Here is a 16,412-nt window from a genome sequence, read left to right as displayed (position 1 = left end):
TACAGCTGGGCACGCTATGTGTTGCACAGCTTTAGGGGTGCTAGTCACACTGTAGCCATCACAACTTGAAGATCAATTTTGACAATTTTCCAGCAGATGGCAATAAAGCATCTCAAGGAAAGGATACATTGTTTTCTAATTTAAATAACGGTAGCAACAGTTCATAAATGGTCTTCAGTTTTTGCGATCGAGGGAAAATTGCCACCTTCTAACAAAGCCATTTCTTTTAGTGACTTTTATTGCTAGAAACTTTCTATCTCAAGTCAAAATGTAACCCTTTGTAACTTCCACTTTTTAACTTCCTGTTCCTGTCCTAGGAAGTCTCAGAAAATATGTGCTAGCCCACTACTAACTAGTATCCTTAAGAACTCGAACTCTAGTATCCTTAAAAACTACTTAGGGAACTTCTGTAGTTGTTGGTGTTAGGTGCCATCAAGTTGGTTCTGACTCATGGCAACCCTGTGTACAACAGAACAAAACACCGCCTGGTTACCCTCACAATCGTAGCTATGTTTGAGCCCATTGCTGCAGCCACTGTGTCAATCCATCTCGTCAAGGGTCTTCCTCTTTTGCAGTGACTCTCTACCAAACATGATGTCCTTCTCCAGGGACTGGTCCATCCCGATTACATGTCCAAAGTATGTGAGACAAAGTCTTGCCATCCTCCCTTCTAAGGCACATCCTGGCTGTACTTCTTCCAAGACAGATTTGTTCATTCTTCTGGCAGTCTATGCTATATTCAATATTCTTCCCAAACACCACAATTCAAAGGCATCAATTCTTCTTCGGTCTTCCTTATTCATTGTTCAGCTTTCACACACATATGAGGCAACTGAAAATGCCATGGCTTGATTCATGTGCACCTTAGTCCTCAAAGTGACATCTGTGCACTTTGACACTTTAAAGGGGTCTTTTGCAGCAGATTTGCACAATTGCAAATCTTATCTGCCCGTTTGTCGTACTGTGGTGACTTGTGTCTTGCTGTGATGTTGGAAGCTTTGCCACCAGTATTTCAAATACCAGCAGGGTCACCCATGGTGGACAGGTTTCAGCAGAGCTTCCAGACTAAGACACACGAGGAAGAAGGACCTGGCAATCTACCCCTAAAAAAAATTGGCCAGTGAAAACCTTATGAATAGCAGCAAACATTGTCTGATACAGTGACAGAAAATGAGCCCGTCAGGTTGGAAGGCACTCAAAATACAGCTAGGGAAGAGCTGCCTCCTCAAAGTAGAGTCCGCCTTAATGATATAGATGGAGTCAAGCTTTCAGGACCTTTATTTGCTGATATGGCATGACTCAAAATGAGAAGAAACAGCTGCAAACATCCACTAATAGTCAGAATGTGGAGTGTACAAAGTGGTTTCAGTTTAATAATTCTGAAATTATTAGGAAAATTGGAAGTTGTCAAAAATGAAATGGAACACTTAAAGATAGGTATCCTAGGCATTAGTGAGCGGAAATGGACTGATAGTGGCCATTTTCAATCAGACAATCATATGCGCTACTGTGCCAGGAATGACAACTTGAACAGGAGTGGCATCACATTCACTGTCAAAAAGAACATTTCAAGATTCATCCTGAAGTACAACACTGTCAGTGATAATACTCATATGCCTACAAGGAAGGCCAGTTAATACAACCATTATGCAAATTTACGCACCAACCACTAATGCCAAAGATGAAGAAATAGAAGGTTTTTACCAACTTCTGCAGTCTGAAATTGATCAATTACTGAGGAACTTTTAAGAGGCACATACCTGGAATCATGAACTTTTAAGAACTCTACACAAAATTATGGTTCAGTATTTCTGGATTGAGAAATAGAGATCAGCATATTTAACAAGTGTCCTAAGCGATCCCTGGAAAAACCACTGGCAGACAGCTATTATGCTTCCAATCTCTTCATGCCAATCAAACATTCTTTGTTCCCAATTTAGATTTCTCAACTCTAGCTCACTTCAAAATCACAACACAGCATAAAGAACCCAAAACTTCATCTCCTGAATAGTAGAGGCATAGATAAAATAACACTTCTAAAATTAATATTGGTTTTTATATATTAAAGGGATATGAAAGGGGGGAGATAGTGTTATTATTAATAGCCAATAAAAGTGGTTTAAATCTACACATTGGGAAAATACTTTTATGTAGATATCCTGAAGATACTTTTTTTTTTTTTTTTTTCAATCAAGAAGCAGCATAGCATAGTGGCTAAAAGCCTGGACTTTGAAGGCAACAAATAAAAGTTCAAATCTCTACTCTACCATTTACTCGGCAGCCTTGAGCAAGTTGGGTGTAGCAGTGAAAATGAAAGCATTATGACTAAGGACCAATTACCAAATACGCAAAGTATGCAAGGAATTACTTGTGATGAAATTGTGCAGTACAGATCAGTAAGTAAGCACAAGAAAGCCCCTGCGTACCTTGCTGACCAGTTAAACAGCCCCGATGATGACTATGCAAACAAACTTGGGTGAATCTTACAAAATTCAGCAAATATCAAGCTGCAGAAGAATTCATACAGGATGACACTTTATATAAATTTAAAAACAGGCAAAACAATACTCTCTACTGCTTAAGAATACATGCATATGTAATAAAAATATTAAAATGCCTGGAATTTATAATCACCATATTTAGAACGGCAGTTACTCCTAGGTGGGGGAAAAGGACAATGTGATGAGGAGGAGTTAATGGGGAAACGGGTTTCAACCATACTATAATGTTGGTTTCTTAAGCCAGCAGACAGGGAAATGGGTCATCATTACAATATTTTTATTATTTTATATCATACATTCAAATCAATTTTTCAGAGAAAATATTATGAAGATTAACATACAGTAACAGGGAAAGTGCTAATGAAATAACATTAAAAAACAGAACGCTTCTGTGTTAAAATTGTGAAAGGGTCTAAAAGAGAATATAGAAAAACTGTAATATTTATCTTGGTAGGGTAAAGTCATTGAATTTTTCTTCACTTCTTCATTTTTTATGCCTTGAAACATTCTCCAATATTAATATTACTTTTGCAATTTAAAATTATACTTTATAAACTAAATCAAGCAAACCAAAATATAGTCCATTGGCTTCCTCTCTAAAGAAGTATTTTTCAGCTACAGTCCATGAAACACTTCTAAATAGGTATTCCAAAGGGGTTGAAAGAGGTTTTATTCTCAAATGATGGAACATATGGTATTCTATATCTCCTTCTTGGAGAACTGCAGTACACGTAAATAAATCAATGCTTCTGAGAAGTCTCACAGTAAATAAATCTATTTTGTTTAATCCAAAGTCACCCAAGATCATTTGATTATGGCATCCTTTTCTAAAGCATAGTATTAGCATTACCTAGGACAGAGTTTGGAAAATTCTGTTGTAGAGCTTGCCTATAAATAAATGAATGTTTATTAGATAGATGACAGATATATAAGACAGTTCCCTAGACTCCCGTTCAGTTCAATAACACAATTCATGAAATAAGGAAATACTTAGAATGCCAGAAGGGAAGAATAATCAAGGAAAAGAGGAATAGCCATTTATCTCCTCATTCCCTTTCTTCTCTTAAACTAAAGCTCACTTCCATGAGCCAGGCATTGTTGTAAGTGGATTTTATACAGGCAGTAACTTATTTAATCTGTCAGCGTTATGTGCTGAGTGGAACATCCCTGCTCTATAAGTCTATGAATCACAACACATTGAAAATATCAATAAAATTAAAGAATTTTTTCTAGAATACAAGCAAAAGTTATTTTTAAAAAGTCCCTGTAATTTTCAGTGTACAAAGAAAAAAACATAAATTCTTAAATTTTTAAAAATTATTTCTACAATTAACCATTATACATTTACAAATTTTACATTTGTTTTTAACTGTATTTTCTAAAATATTTTGTAATACCTGTAATATTGGAAGAATTTCCGAGCTCCCTTTCAAGTTAATAGGCAATTCACCATTCCCTTTTCTTAAAGATAACTCTGTAAAAAAAGAGAGAGAGAAAGAGCAGGGAGGGAGGGAGGGAAAGAAGGAGGAGAAGTAGGAAAAAAAAGAAAAGGTGAAGGAGTGAGCAGGAAAAAGAAAAAATAGAAAGGCAAAGAAGGAGGGAGGAGAGAAAAAGAAAGGAGCAGAAAGAAAAATGAAAATATAGCAGTGAGTAATCTTAAAAGTTATGCTAAATTGGTTATCTTTTTAATTACTCATGCTATTAGAAATAATTCAACACTACAGAAATTCATTAAATACTAACTTGTTTCTTTCACATAATTAATTTTTTTGCTTTATCTAAGACATTTTCAAAGCATCTGTCAATACATCAAAACCAAGAACCTTGATTTCGGGTGCATATGAGATACACAAAGCCTTGGCTTGGGTCAGCAGCACCTTAGTCCTCAAAGTGACGTCTTTGGTTTTTAACACTTTAAAGAGGTCTTTTGCAGCAGATTTGCCCAGTGCAATGCATCTTTTGATTTCTTGATTGCTGCTTCCATGAGTGTTGATTGTGGATCCAATAAAATGAAATCCTTGACAACTTCTATCTTTTCTCCTTTTATCATGATGTTGCTTACTGGTTCAGCGTGAGGATTTTGTTTTTTATGTTTAGGTATAATCCATACTGAAAGCTGTAGTCTTTGAACTTTATCAGTAAGTACTTCAGGTCCTCTTCTTTTTTAACAAGCAGGGTTGTGTCATCTGCATAAGGTTGTTAATGAGTCTTCCTCCAATTCTGATGCCATGTTCTTCTTCATATAGTCCAATTTCTCAGATTATTTGCTTAGCATACAACAAACTAAGTATGGTGAAAGGATACAACCCTGACACACACCTTTGCTTACTTTAAACCATGCAGTATTCCCTTGTTCTGTTTGAATGACTGCCTCTTGATCTACATACAAGTTCCTCATGAGAGCAATTAAGTGTTCTGGAATTCCTATTCTTCACAAGGTATCCATAATTTGTTATGATCCACACAGTTGAATGCCTTTGCATAGTCAATAAAACACAGGTAAACATCTTTCTGGTATTGTCTGCATTCAGCCAGGATCCATCTGACGTCAGCAATGATATCCCTCCTTCCACATCCTCTTCTGAATCTGGCTTGCATTTCTGGAATTTCCCTGCTGATATACTGCTGCAACTGCTTCTGAGTGATCTTCAACAAAATCTTACTTGCCTGTGACATTAACGATAATTTTCGATAATTTCCACATTCAGTTGCATCATGTTTCTTGGGAATAGCCATAAATATGGACCTCTTCCAGTTGGCTGGCCAGGTAGCTGGTTTCCAAATTTCTTGGCATTGATGAGTGAGCACTTTCAGTGTTGCATGTTTGTTAAAACATCTCAGTCGGTATTTCATCAATTCCCAGAGCGCTGTTGTTTGCCAATGTCTTCAGTGCAGCTTGTACTTCTTCCTTTAATACCATCGGTTCTTGATCATGTGCTACCTCCTTAAATGACTACACATTGACCAATTCTTTTTCGTACAGTGACTCTGTGTATTCCTTCCATCTTCTTTTAATGCTTCCTGCATCGTTCAATATTTTCCCTATAGAAATGCAACTTGAGGCTTAAATTTTTTTATTCAGTTCTTCTAGTTTGAGAAATGCCAAGTGTGTTCTTCTCTTTTGGTTTTCTAACTCCAGGGCTTTGCACATGACATTATAATACTTTACTTTGTCTTCTCAAGGCCCTTCAAAATTTTCTGTTCAGCTCTTTTACCTCATCATTTCTTCCATTTGCTTTAGTTACTTGATGTTCAAGAGCAAGTTTCAGTCTCTTCTGACATCCATTTTGGTCTTTTCTTTCTTTCCTGTCTTTTCAATGACCTGATGTTTCCTTCACGTATGATGTCCTTGATGTCATTCCACAACTCGTCTGGTCTTCAATCATCAGTGTTCAATGCATCAAATCTATTTTCGAGATGGCCTCTAAATTGAGGTGGAATATGTTCTAATTTTCTTTAGCTTCAACTTGAGCTTGCATATGAGCAACTGATGGTCTGTTCTTAGTTGGACCCTGGCCTTGTTCTGACTTATGATATTGAGCTTTTCCATCATCCCTTTCCACAGATATAGTCAATACATCTGAGGGGATACTGAGTGGTTTACAATTAGGAAAGGTGTGTATCAGGGTTGTATCCTTTCATCATACTTAGTCAATCTGTACACCAACCAAATAGTCCAAACAGCTTGACTAAATGAAGAAGAACACAGCATCAAGATTGGAGGAAGACTCATTAACAATCTGTAATATGCAGATGACCCAACCTTGCTTGCTGAAAATGAAGCGAACTTAAAGCACTTACTGATAAAGATCAAAGACTATAGCCTTCAGTATGGATAATACCTTAACATAAAGAAAACAAAAAGCCTCAAACTGGACCAATAGGCAACATCATGATAAATGCAGAAAATATTGAAGTTGTCAAGGATTTCATTTTACTTGGATCTACAATCAATACCCACAGAAATAGAAGTCAAGAAATCAACATTTGTTGGTTAAATGACGTGATATCATCTTTAAAAAACTCTGGGGCTGGGGAGGGTGGTGCTACAGGGAGAGACTGGCAAATGTTGCTAATTAATAGAGCTGACTGATAGGTACATGGTGGCTTATTTCATCTCCCTAGTTTATATTTGAAATCCTGCAAAATAAAAATTTACAATTTTGTTATAAAAATTTACAGTTTTAAGGTAGGGCATTTCGAAAACATGACTTCAGGCCACTAAACATCTTAGATGACCAGAGACCTCTAACCAGTGGTTCTCAAACTTTGGTATGTATCAAAATCACCTGGAGAGCTTATAAAGACTAGAAAAGTCCAGGCCAGTTGGTGTAGATAGGGCCTGAGCCTTGTATTTATATCAATTCCTGAGGTGATAGTGATACCCATCAAAATTTAAGAACCATGGCTCTAAAACCTCAACTACAAAGCCACACTCAACAACTGAGGACAGGGAGAACCAAATTAGTGAATCTCTTGGAGAACAATGGCTTTATTACAAAGTCCTCCAGAAGTCATACATACTCCATCAGCTGGATGCAATAGCAAAGTAAGCACCCTAGCCCCACCATGAACATCCCACCTCATTCTCTACATGTGGGCACAGTGAGTTGAGGGCTCTAACTGTAGACAGAGGGAAAAAAAGGAAGTCAGAGCATACCACCATCCTTTGAGAATGGCATCTTCTGGAAGGAGGAAAATGGTGGCAAGGAGTTGAGACAGGGAAAGTAGGAGAGTGGGTGGGAAATGAGGGCAAAAAGAGGAGGAAGATAAGCAGAAAAGGGAAAAGCAGAGGATAAATAGGATAAGAAATGAAGAAAAAATAATTTTTAAAAGAGAATTTTAAAAAAGGGGAAAAAAGGTAGGACGTTGATACATTCAACAATATTTATTTATTTGAACTTCCACCCTGTGTTAGGCAGTGTGGGTGCCAGGAATGTAACTGTGACCAAAACATACTCTTTTCCTTCAAGAAGCATATACCCTATGGGAAAATGGAAGAGGAGGAATGTGAAAGGGGACAAAAGTAGGGGAGAGAAAGGAAAAAAGGAAGAAAGAAAGAGAAGGGGAAAGAGAGAAGTAGGCGGTGATAAGAAATGAGGAAGGGAAAAAATGAGTGAGGAGAAGACGAGAAGAGCTTTGTCACTGAAACATACGGTGTGTAACCTTCTTTTTCTGACACCCATGGTTAAACCTGCTGTCTTATTTCTATCTCTGGTTACAAGTCATCACTGAAGCTCAATACTGAAATGCCTAGTTTACATTAACAGAGGTTACCCCGTATTCTAATTTATACTTAATATATTGACATTTGTATGTATGTTAGTAATCTCATATTTTTCATTCAATATTTTACCTAGAGATCTTTTAAATTTTCTTTTTGGGTTTCCTAAACACTCCAATATTTCACTTAATCGTAATGTGACCTCTGCGACCACAACAATGTCGATGTCTTCCATTTTATAGCAATGAATTACTTCATTTATCTGCCACAGAAGATAAACCCACTAAAAATAAAATATATAGAAAAATGCATTAATAGTGAATTACACTGTAGAAACACTCACATTTTTCAAAACTTACTACTTCCATAAAGTCATCATCTTCTAATCACACAGAAACGTTATACAGATATCAAACCAAACCCATCGCCACGGAGTCAATTCCAGCTCATAGTGACCCTATAGGGAAGAGTAGAATTGCCCCGTTGGGTTTCCAAAGCTGTAATCTTACAGAAGCAAACTGCTACATCTTCCTCCTGCAGAGCGGCTGGTGGGTTCAAACCGCCAGCCTTTCAGTTAGCAGCCCAGTGCTATAACCACTGCACCACGGCACCACCACGACTCCTTATACAGGTAGCCCGTCCTTATTAAAAAAAAAAAAAAAAAGTTGCTGTTGAATCAATTCTGACTCGTGGCAACCTCATGTGTGTCAGAGTAGAACTGCACTGCATAGGATTTTCAATGGCTGATTTTTCAGATGTAGATTGCCAGGCCTTTCTTTCAAGGCACCTCTGGGTAAGCTTGACCATCCAAACTTTTGGTTAGCAACCGAGCACATTAATCATTTGCACCACCCAGGGACTCTCTTATTACTGCATCTTAATTATAAATCATATAAAGATCAGTGATCCCAGTAAGATATTTAATAATCAGTCTGTTTATATAAATTCATAAAGAAGCTTCAATTAAGCTTATAGTCTGCATATCTATAGCCAAATGGCAAATTTGTAATTTGTTATTTTCATATATCAGCAAAAATTATCTGTATCCACAAAGTTCTCACTTTCCCTGCAAAGTAGGCGTTATGATCACTATCAAAATTCTCCAAAATAGGGAAATAGCTGGAGGGATGCATTCCTTGAGGATCTACTATGCTTCAGACTTTATGCTAGGTGCCTTAGAAATTGTCCTTCACGTGTGTATTTCCAAAGCTTAGCACATAAACTAACCATCACGCTTTGAGATCTATGATAATACGATATTTATCCACCAACATCACTGCGTATCTGACAAAATCACCCCCATGAATCTTAATGTATCTAAAATTAGGAGGCTTCAGAATCACAGGAGAATTTATTACTGATTAAATATTTTCTCCTAAGCTACCAAGGTATATTAAACTACTCAACTTTCTCATTCCCATGAACTAACTCTTTAAAATAGCCTAAATACATTATTTAATTAAAAATCTTAAACTCCATGCTTACTTATTTGTATTCTCTATTATTGAATTTCTTAACGAATTTATCCAAGCTTATGTGAGCTTATTGTTGTTGTGTGCTGACAAGTTGGTTCCCACTCACAGTGACCTTATATGACAGAGTGGAGCTGACCCATAGGTTTCCTAGGCTGTAATCTTTACAGGAGTACACTGCCACATTTTTCTCCTGAGGAGCAGCTGGTGGGTTCAAGCCACAGACCTTTGGGTTAGCAGTGCGCTGTTAACCATTCTGCCACTAGGGATTCTTCACGTGACCTTAGCACACTATATATTTATTCCTCTCTTGAAAACTTGAAATGCCTTCCCAGTCCCCCTAACTAACAAAATTGGGGTAGGGATGCAGGGAACACACAGCACAAGAAAGGCTCACTCAACACTATGCTTAAGAATATCTTCTTCTTAACATATATATATGCAAATAATGGTTGTTACACAGTTGGATAAACAGAGAAAATTTAAATTTGAAATGTGTTTCACAACTTGGAATAGCAAAAACAAAAAATGTGAGAAAGGAAACAAAAAGAAATACTTTGTTAGTACTGATTTTCTGAGTGAATTTTGCATAGTCATTTTTGGACATATTGATCCGCTGAACTCCTAATTTGCATCTCTGCCACAGGAACATTATCATGTCCACGACTATTTCTTTATCAGGCTGAACATCCTGGAAACAAAAGTGACAAAGTAAATGAATAATAAGATATATACACAGACATAGATAACATTTACTGTGTGCCAGACAACAGTCTAAAAGCTTTATAGATACTAATCTATTTAATCCACACAACTCTATAAGGTGATTACTATTGCCATCATTCCCATTTTACAGATGAGGAAACTGAGGCACAAGGAGATTATTTTCCCAAGACCAAAGGACTAGAAAGTAGCAGAGGCAGGATTCAAAGCAAGCAGTCCAGCTCCAGAGTCCTCTTTTTTAACTACTCTGTACTGCTTCGGTCTCTCTAAAATGAAAATTCCAAACACTTTTAGACAGGTATGTAAACCAACTAGTTGCATCCAAATTTGAAATTTAACTATCCTTCTTTTTTCTTTTTAAAGTTCCTGCATTAAGATAGTAAAGAATGTGCAGGGGGTTGTGGGGAGGGAACATGGATGGGGAGCTAGGGAAGGGCATACAGATAAGAAGGAAAGGGAAACATGGAGAAACTAAACAGAACCTGTCATTAGGTATCAATAGATGGCCTAGAATGAGTATGTCTCCTCTTAAATTAAAGCTACCCAGCTCTTTTCCAAAGAAAAATAAAGTTACTCATTATATCCGAACTAGAAATATAATTTTATGACTAAAATATACCAAACTCTGAGCTCCATTAAGGAAGGTCTAAGACCTCAGCACAGTGCTTAGAATATAACGTTGCTGTTAGTTGCCAAGTAGACTCCGACTCATAGCAAGCCATGTGTGCAGAGTAGAAAAATTCCATAGGGTTTTCAAGGCTATGACCTTTCGGAAGCAGATCACCAGATCTGTCTTCCAAGGTGCCTCTGGGTGGCATAAGAATCAATAAATGTTTACTGAACTTGAATTAAACCAAGATACACACGGTTAAAAAAAAAAAAAAATCTGGCACTTTTAAGCCTCGATTGTTATGTTTTGGTTTAGCTCCCCCACTATAACAATTACAATAAGCCATTAAATTTGGTACCAAACACCTTTCTTTAGAAAATTAAGTATCTGTCACAGGTTATAACATGTTGTAATAAACCCAGAAGAAGTAGAAAATAACATAACAGTAGAACTTCTCAAAGTCCCTTACTATGTTTCACTTACATGAGAAAAGTTTAATACATTGCTCTATTGTTTTTCAATTTTTTTTTTACAACAGTAAACCCAAGTTTTCAAATGAAACTCCATATCGGAATCCCAAATTGTACACAAAACTAATGAAAACATATTGGGGTGCTACAACCCAAACTTGGGCCCCTGGCGAGCCTCAGAGAAGTGCTGGGGACCCCTAGAATTCAATTTTAAAGCCAGTGCTATACTAGTTTCACCTACGACAGTGATTCTCACTGATAGGCCATTTCTAAATACTGGCCATTGTGTGCAAAATGACTCCAAATAACAACCAAGCTTTGTTCTCATGGACTGAAAAGCAGCATTTCATGAAAAATATTTACTCTTTATTATAAGCACTTCCTCATTTCCTTCATTACTAGAAATATAGCTAGCCTAGGAATTTCCAAAAAAGGAATAGGTTGACACTCAAAATAAAGACAATAATAAAAAGAAACTTAAAATTATAGTGAACCAGGACCTAAGTCAGCCTCTTAATCTAATAATTAAATAATCTACAATTTTGGCAAGATGCGATTTATGTGATATTATAAACCTGGCTTTAAATTAGATGTATAATAGCCTCCTATTAACACTATTAAAAATTATCCAAAATAGCTATTTCACCTGGGAAGAGGAGCAGACACAGGAATGTAAGGTTGCTGCCAACTGGAAAATATCTTCTGAATATCCACCAGTTTTCATACAAGATTCTCAATTCATAAAGTAGAGAAAAATTAGATGAAACTCAATAACAAAATTTCAAATAGAAAAAGCACAGAAACAGAGAAATTCTATAAAAATGGCACAAGCAATATCTGGAAAAATATCAAGTCAATAAATACTTTAAATACTTCTATATGAAACCTAATCTAAGTGGGCTTTAATTCAATTAAAATAGACACATTATTATTATTATTTCACAATCTATATACCAACTTTGTCTAAAAAGAAACTGAAGAGGTTTATAATATTAAAACACATATAAAACATGGCAGTTGAAATAAAAATATCCATTCAGGAACCACTAGGAAAAAAAAAAAAAGAAACTGTACCATTACTTGGTACAAATTATTGACTGCAATTCAATGATCATACAGTCAGTACCTTAAGAACATAGCCAAGCATAAAGAACATGGAATTTAATAATTCTCATTGGCCAAAAAAGTAAAGGTTACAGAATTTCTATAGAAAAGGAGCATAGATGACGTAATTTAGTCAAGAAAGTCTGAAGCTGTGTTTGCAGTATTATATACATGATTGAGAAAAAAATCAATTGTTGATTTTAAAAATGGGTAGAGGGTTGATTTTAGGAAGAATTTAAGATATGGATCTTGAAATAGGGTATAACAGAGAACAAAGTAGACATCTTCAACTGAAGCTTTGCAAAGTATACAGAAAATTCTTCAAATAGACTTCTATTACATCTAACCAGTATTAAGACAAACAATAAAAATCACATTAGTTCCCACAGAGTTGATTCCAACTCATGGTGACTTCGGAGTAGAACTGAGCTCCATAGGATTTTCAATGGCTATGATCTCTTTTTTTTATGATCTTTTGGAAGTAGATCACCAAGCCTTTCTTCCAAGGTGTCTCTGGGTGGACTCAAACTGCCAACTTTTCAATTAGTAGCTAAGTGCTTAAATATTAGCACCACCCAAGAGAATGAGTGTGCTCTCATATTGTAAGGACAGCAACTAGGGTCACATAACAATATGAGAAACCGACTTGAACTGTAAACTTCCACTTAAAGCATAATTAAAAAAAAAAAAATCTTTGTACCATCCAGGGATTCCAACCAGTATTAAGTCTATGATTTAACATTAAACCATAATCAGTAAAAGCAGAGGTGAATCTGATTTTTAAAAGAGATAACTTCAGGCAATTATTATTTGCACTGATTTTCAATAAGATACACAATAATTTTTAAGACTTGAGAAGTCCTAGAATGGAAGATGCTGCGTGCTGGAAAGAGAGTGACCATCGCAAACCTTCCCCAGGCCCAGCAACTGATAGCTTTTCATTCAACTGTCTTGCTGGTTGCTCACTGATCACCAACAAACCAGCAACTAAGTAGTACCTCATTTCTCTACTCAAAACCCTCACTTAGAATAAAACTCAGCATCATTACAAGGCCTAAGAGCCTGCATGATCTGAGCTCAGTTGCTTCACTGACCTCATCTCCTACCACACTCCTAAACTCCACCATCACCACCAATGCACTCCAGCCATAAATGCCTCCTTGCTGGTCCTTAAACACACTAACAGTACTCTTGCCTCAGAGTCTTTGCATTTCCTGCTCCCTCAGGCTTGAAAGTTCTTTCTCTCATCTCACCTAAGAATAAGGATATCATATCAGAGCAAATTATTTTAATTTTCAAAAAGAAAAATACTCACCCTGAAGAGTAATTTTTCTTGCATATGCTTGAGCACACTGTTCTTCTTTGAACCTTTCCAAAGGAAAGACCACACCTTTGTTTCTCTTTACATTGATTAGAGGTTCTATTGCAAGAAGAAGAGTTAAATCCATCTCTGCTTTCTTTGACTCTGGATCATCTTGCCTCTAAGAGAAGTAAGTATATCCCACAAATTAACTAGTAATTCAATGTCATCCTAACAAAATGAAAACAAATAAATGGATTTGCATATATTACCTGGAGAAAATAAATAAGTTGAGCAGCTGATGATTCAAATAAACTCCATTCCTCATAGCTAAAAGCTAATTTTATAAATTTCACAGCAGCACCTAGAGAGATAACATTTTTTCTTTCTATAACATGTTCCAGGAGAGATGATTTTGAAAATCCAAGCATTCCATCTGTGCCAGCATTTGAAACTAGAAAGGAAAGAGAGAGGTTTGAGCACCATTCATGCAAAGAAGTACTTACTGAATACCATATTTTTATGGGATATCATTGCTGATGTCAGATGGATCCTGAAGAAACCAGAGAATACCAGAAAGACGTTTAGCTGTGTTCTAATGACTATGCAAAGGCATTCAACTGTGTGGACTATAACAAATTATGGATACCACTGTGAAGAATGGGAATTCCAGAACACTTAATTGTGTTCAAGAGGAACCTGCACATACATCAAGAGGCAGTCACTCAAAAAGAACAAGGGGATACTATGTGGTTTGAAGTCGGGAAAAGTCTGTGTCAGGGTTGTAGCCTTTCACCATACTTATTCAATCTGTATGCTGAACAAGTAACATGAGAGGCTGGACTATATGAAGAAGAATGGGGCATCCGGATTGGAGGACGACTCATCAACAACGTTTGATATGGAAATGACACAAACTTGCTTGCTGAAAGTGAAGAGGACTTAAAGCACTTACTGATAAAGATCAAAGATCACATTCTTCAGTATGGATTACACCTCAACATAAAGAAAACAAAAATTATCACAACTGGAACAATAAGCAACATCATGGAAAATGGAGAAAAAATTGAAGTTGTAAAGAATTTCATTTTACTTGGATCCACAATCAACACCCATGGAAGCAGCAGTCAAGAAATCAAAGGACGAACTGCACTGAGCAAATAGACCAATATATTGAAATAAAAAGCCCAGAAACAGACCACACATATAAAGTCACCTAATATACGACAATATATGAGAAAGAGACCCTGTAGTCAATGACTCAATAAATGGTTCAATAAATGGTGCTGTGTGAACTGGATATCCATATGAAAATAAATGAACCTTGATCTCTACCTCCTACCAACAAAAAAGACCTAATGACAGATAAAACAATAAAGTTTCCAGAAGAAAACATAGGAGAACATATTTAAGATATTGGTATAGCAGAGTTTTTTTTAAACTATGACACAAAAAGGGTTAACTACAAAAAATGTAGTGATAAAGGAGAATGAAGAACAAGAACACCAAGGTCACACGACAACTATGAGCCCAAAAGACAGAAACGGCCACATGAACCAGAGTCTTACATCATCCTGAGACCAGAAGAACTAGATGGTGCCCAGCTACAACCGATGACTGCCCTGACAGGGAGCACAACAGAGAACCCCTGAGGGAGCAGGAGATCAGTGGGATGCAGACCCCAAATTCTCATAAAAAGACCAGACTTAATGGTCTGACTGAGACTAGAGGAATCCCGGCGGTCATGGTCCCCAAACCTTCTGTTGGCACAGGACAGGAACCATTCCTGAAGACAACTCATCAGACATGGAAGGGACTGGACAATGGGTTGGAGAGAGATGCTGATGAAGAGTGGGCTACTTGTATCAGGTGGACACTTGAGACTGTGTTGGCATCTCCTGTCTGGAGGGGAGATAGGAGGGTAGAGAGGGTTAGAAACTGGCAAAATTGTCATGAAAGGATAGACTGAAAGGGCTGACTCATTAGGGGGAGAGTAAGTAGGAGTATGGAGTAAGGTGTATATAAGCTTATATGTGACAGACTGACTTTATTTGTAAACGTTCACTTAAAGCTCAATAAAAATTATTTAAAAAATAAATAAATAAAATAAACCAAAAAAAAAAATGTAGTGATAAATTGTATTCCATTAAATTAAGAATTTCTATTCCCCAAAGACACCATTAAGAGAATGAAAAGGTAAGTCACCAAATAGAAGATATTTGCAATACATGTATTCAGTAAAAAACTTGTATCCAGAATATATAAACAATTGTTGCAAATCAATAAGAGAAAGCCTAAAGGAAAAAATGGGTAAAAGATTTAAACTAGCATGTCACAAAATGACATATTCAAATGACTAAGAAATATATGAAAAAATGCTAAACTTCATTAGTAATGACAGAAAAACAAATTAAATACATTATCATTTAATTCAGAGCAGAATGGACAAAATGAAAAAGAGACAATACTAACTTTCAGTAAGATTTTAGAACAACTGGAAATGTAATAAAATGCTGATAAGGATGTGGGGCCAAGATGGTGGAGTAGTCAGATGCTTCCAGTGAGCCCTACTACAAAAAAGACCCGAAAAAACAAGTGAAACGATTATATTTATGACAAGCTGGCAGCCCTGAACATCAAAGGCAAAGTCAGAAAACAGACTGAGGGGTAGGGGGAGGAAGAGACGGTTCAGAAGCAGAGAGGAGTTGCAAGACCTGAATCGCTGGGAACCCTTAGGCAACATTCCGTGGAGCGACTGCTATAGGCTGGTGGTAGCGTTTGGCTGCAGTTTCCTCAGGGACAAACAGCCAGCTGCACAACCTACTCAAAAATCCAGAATCAGAGAATAACGGCACTCTTAGCAAAAGTTAACTACTTGCATATATTTTACTGCACCCCCAGCCCCCAAGCTGACTTCAGTGGCTAGCACTTTCCCTGGGCCTGAGATAGGGCCTACTGAGGAGCCCGAGCCATTCTCCCGGCCTTAGAGAAGGAATAAATTCACAAGT

General features: G+C 36.8%; 1 protein-coding gene across 4 annotated transcripts in view; it reads right to left on the bottom strand.

The window, feature by feature from the left end:
- Positions 1 to 16,412, bottom strand: part of CFAP54 (cilia and flagella associated protein 54) — a 499,063-nt gene that overhangs the window by 421,725 nt on the left and 60,926 nt on the right. For all 4 annotated transcript variants that reach the window (XM_049884120.1, XM_049884121.1, XM_049884122.1 and 1 more), the window contains 6 exons: positions 13,677 to 13,858; positions 13,420 to 13,585; positions 11,647 to 11,732; positions 9,754 to 9,888; positions 7,858 to 8,008; positions 3,899 to 3,975 (listed from right to left, as the gene is read on the bottom strand). In XM_049884120.1, coding sequence (XP_049740077.1) covers positions 3,899 to 3,975; positions 7,858 to 8,008; positions 9,754 to 9,888; positions 11,647 to 11,732; positions 13,420 to 13,585; positions 13,677 to 13,858 — 797 coding nt within the window. The remainder of the gene's footprint in view (positions 1 to 3,898; positions 3,976 to 7,857; positions 8,009 to 9,753; positions 9,889 to 11,646; positions 11,733 to 13,419; positions 13,586 to 13,676; positions 13,859 to 16,412) is intronic.

Source organism: Elephas maximus, chromosome 4, assembly GCF_024166365.1.
Source record: "Elephas maximus indicus isolate mEleMax1 chromosome 4, mEleMax1 primary haplotype, whole genome shotgun sequence".
In the NCBI taxonomy this organism is placed as follows: domain Eukaryota; kingdom Metazoa; phylum Chordata; class Mammalia; order Proboscidea; family Elephantidae; genus Elephas; species Elephas maximus.
Note: the sequence above shows the minus strand (reverse complement) of the source record. Positions and strands in the feature narration are given on the sequence as shown.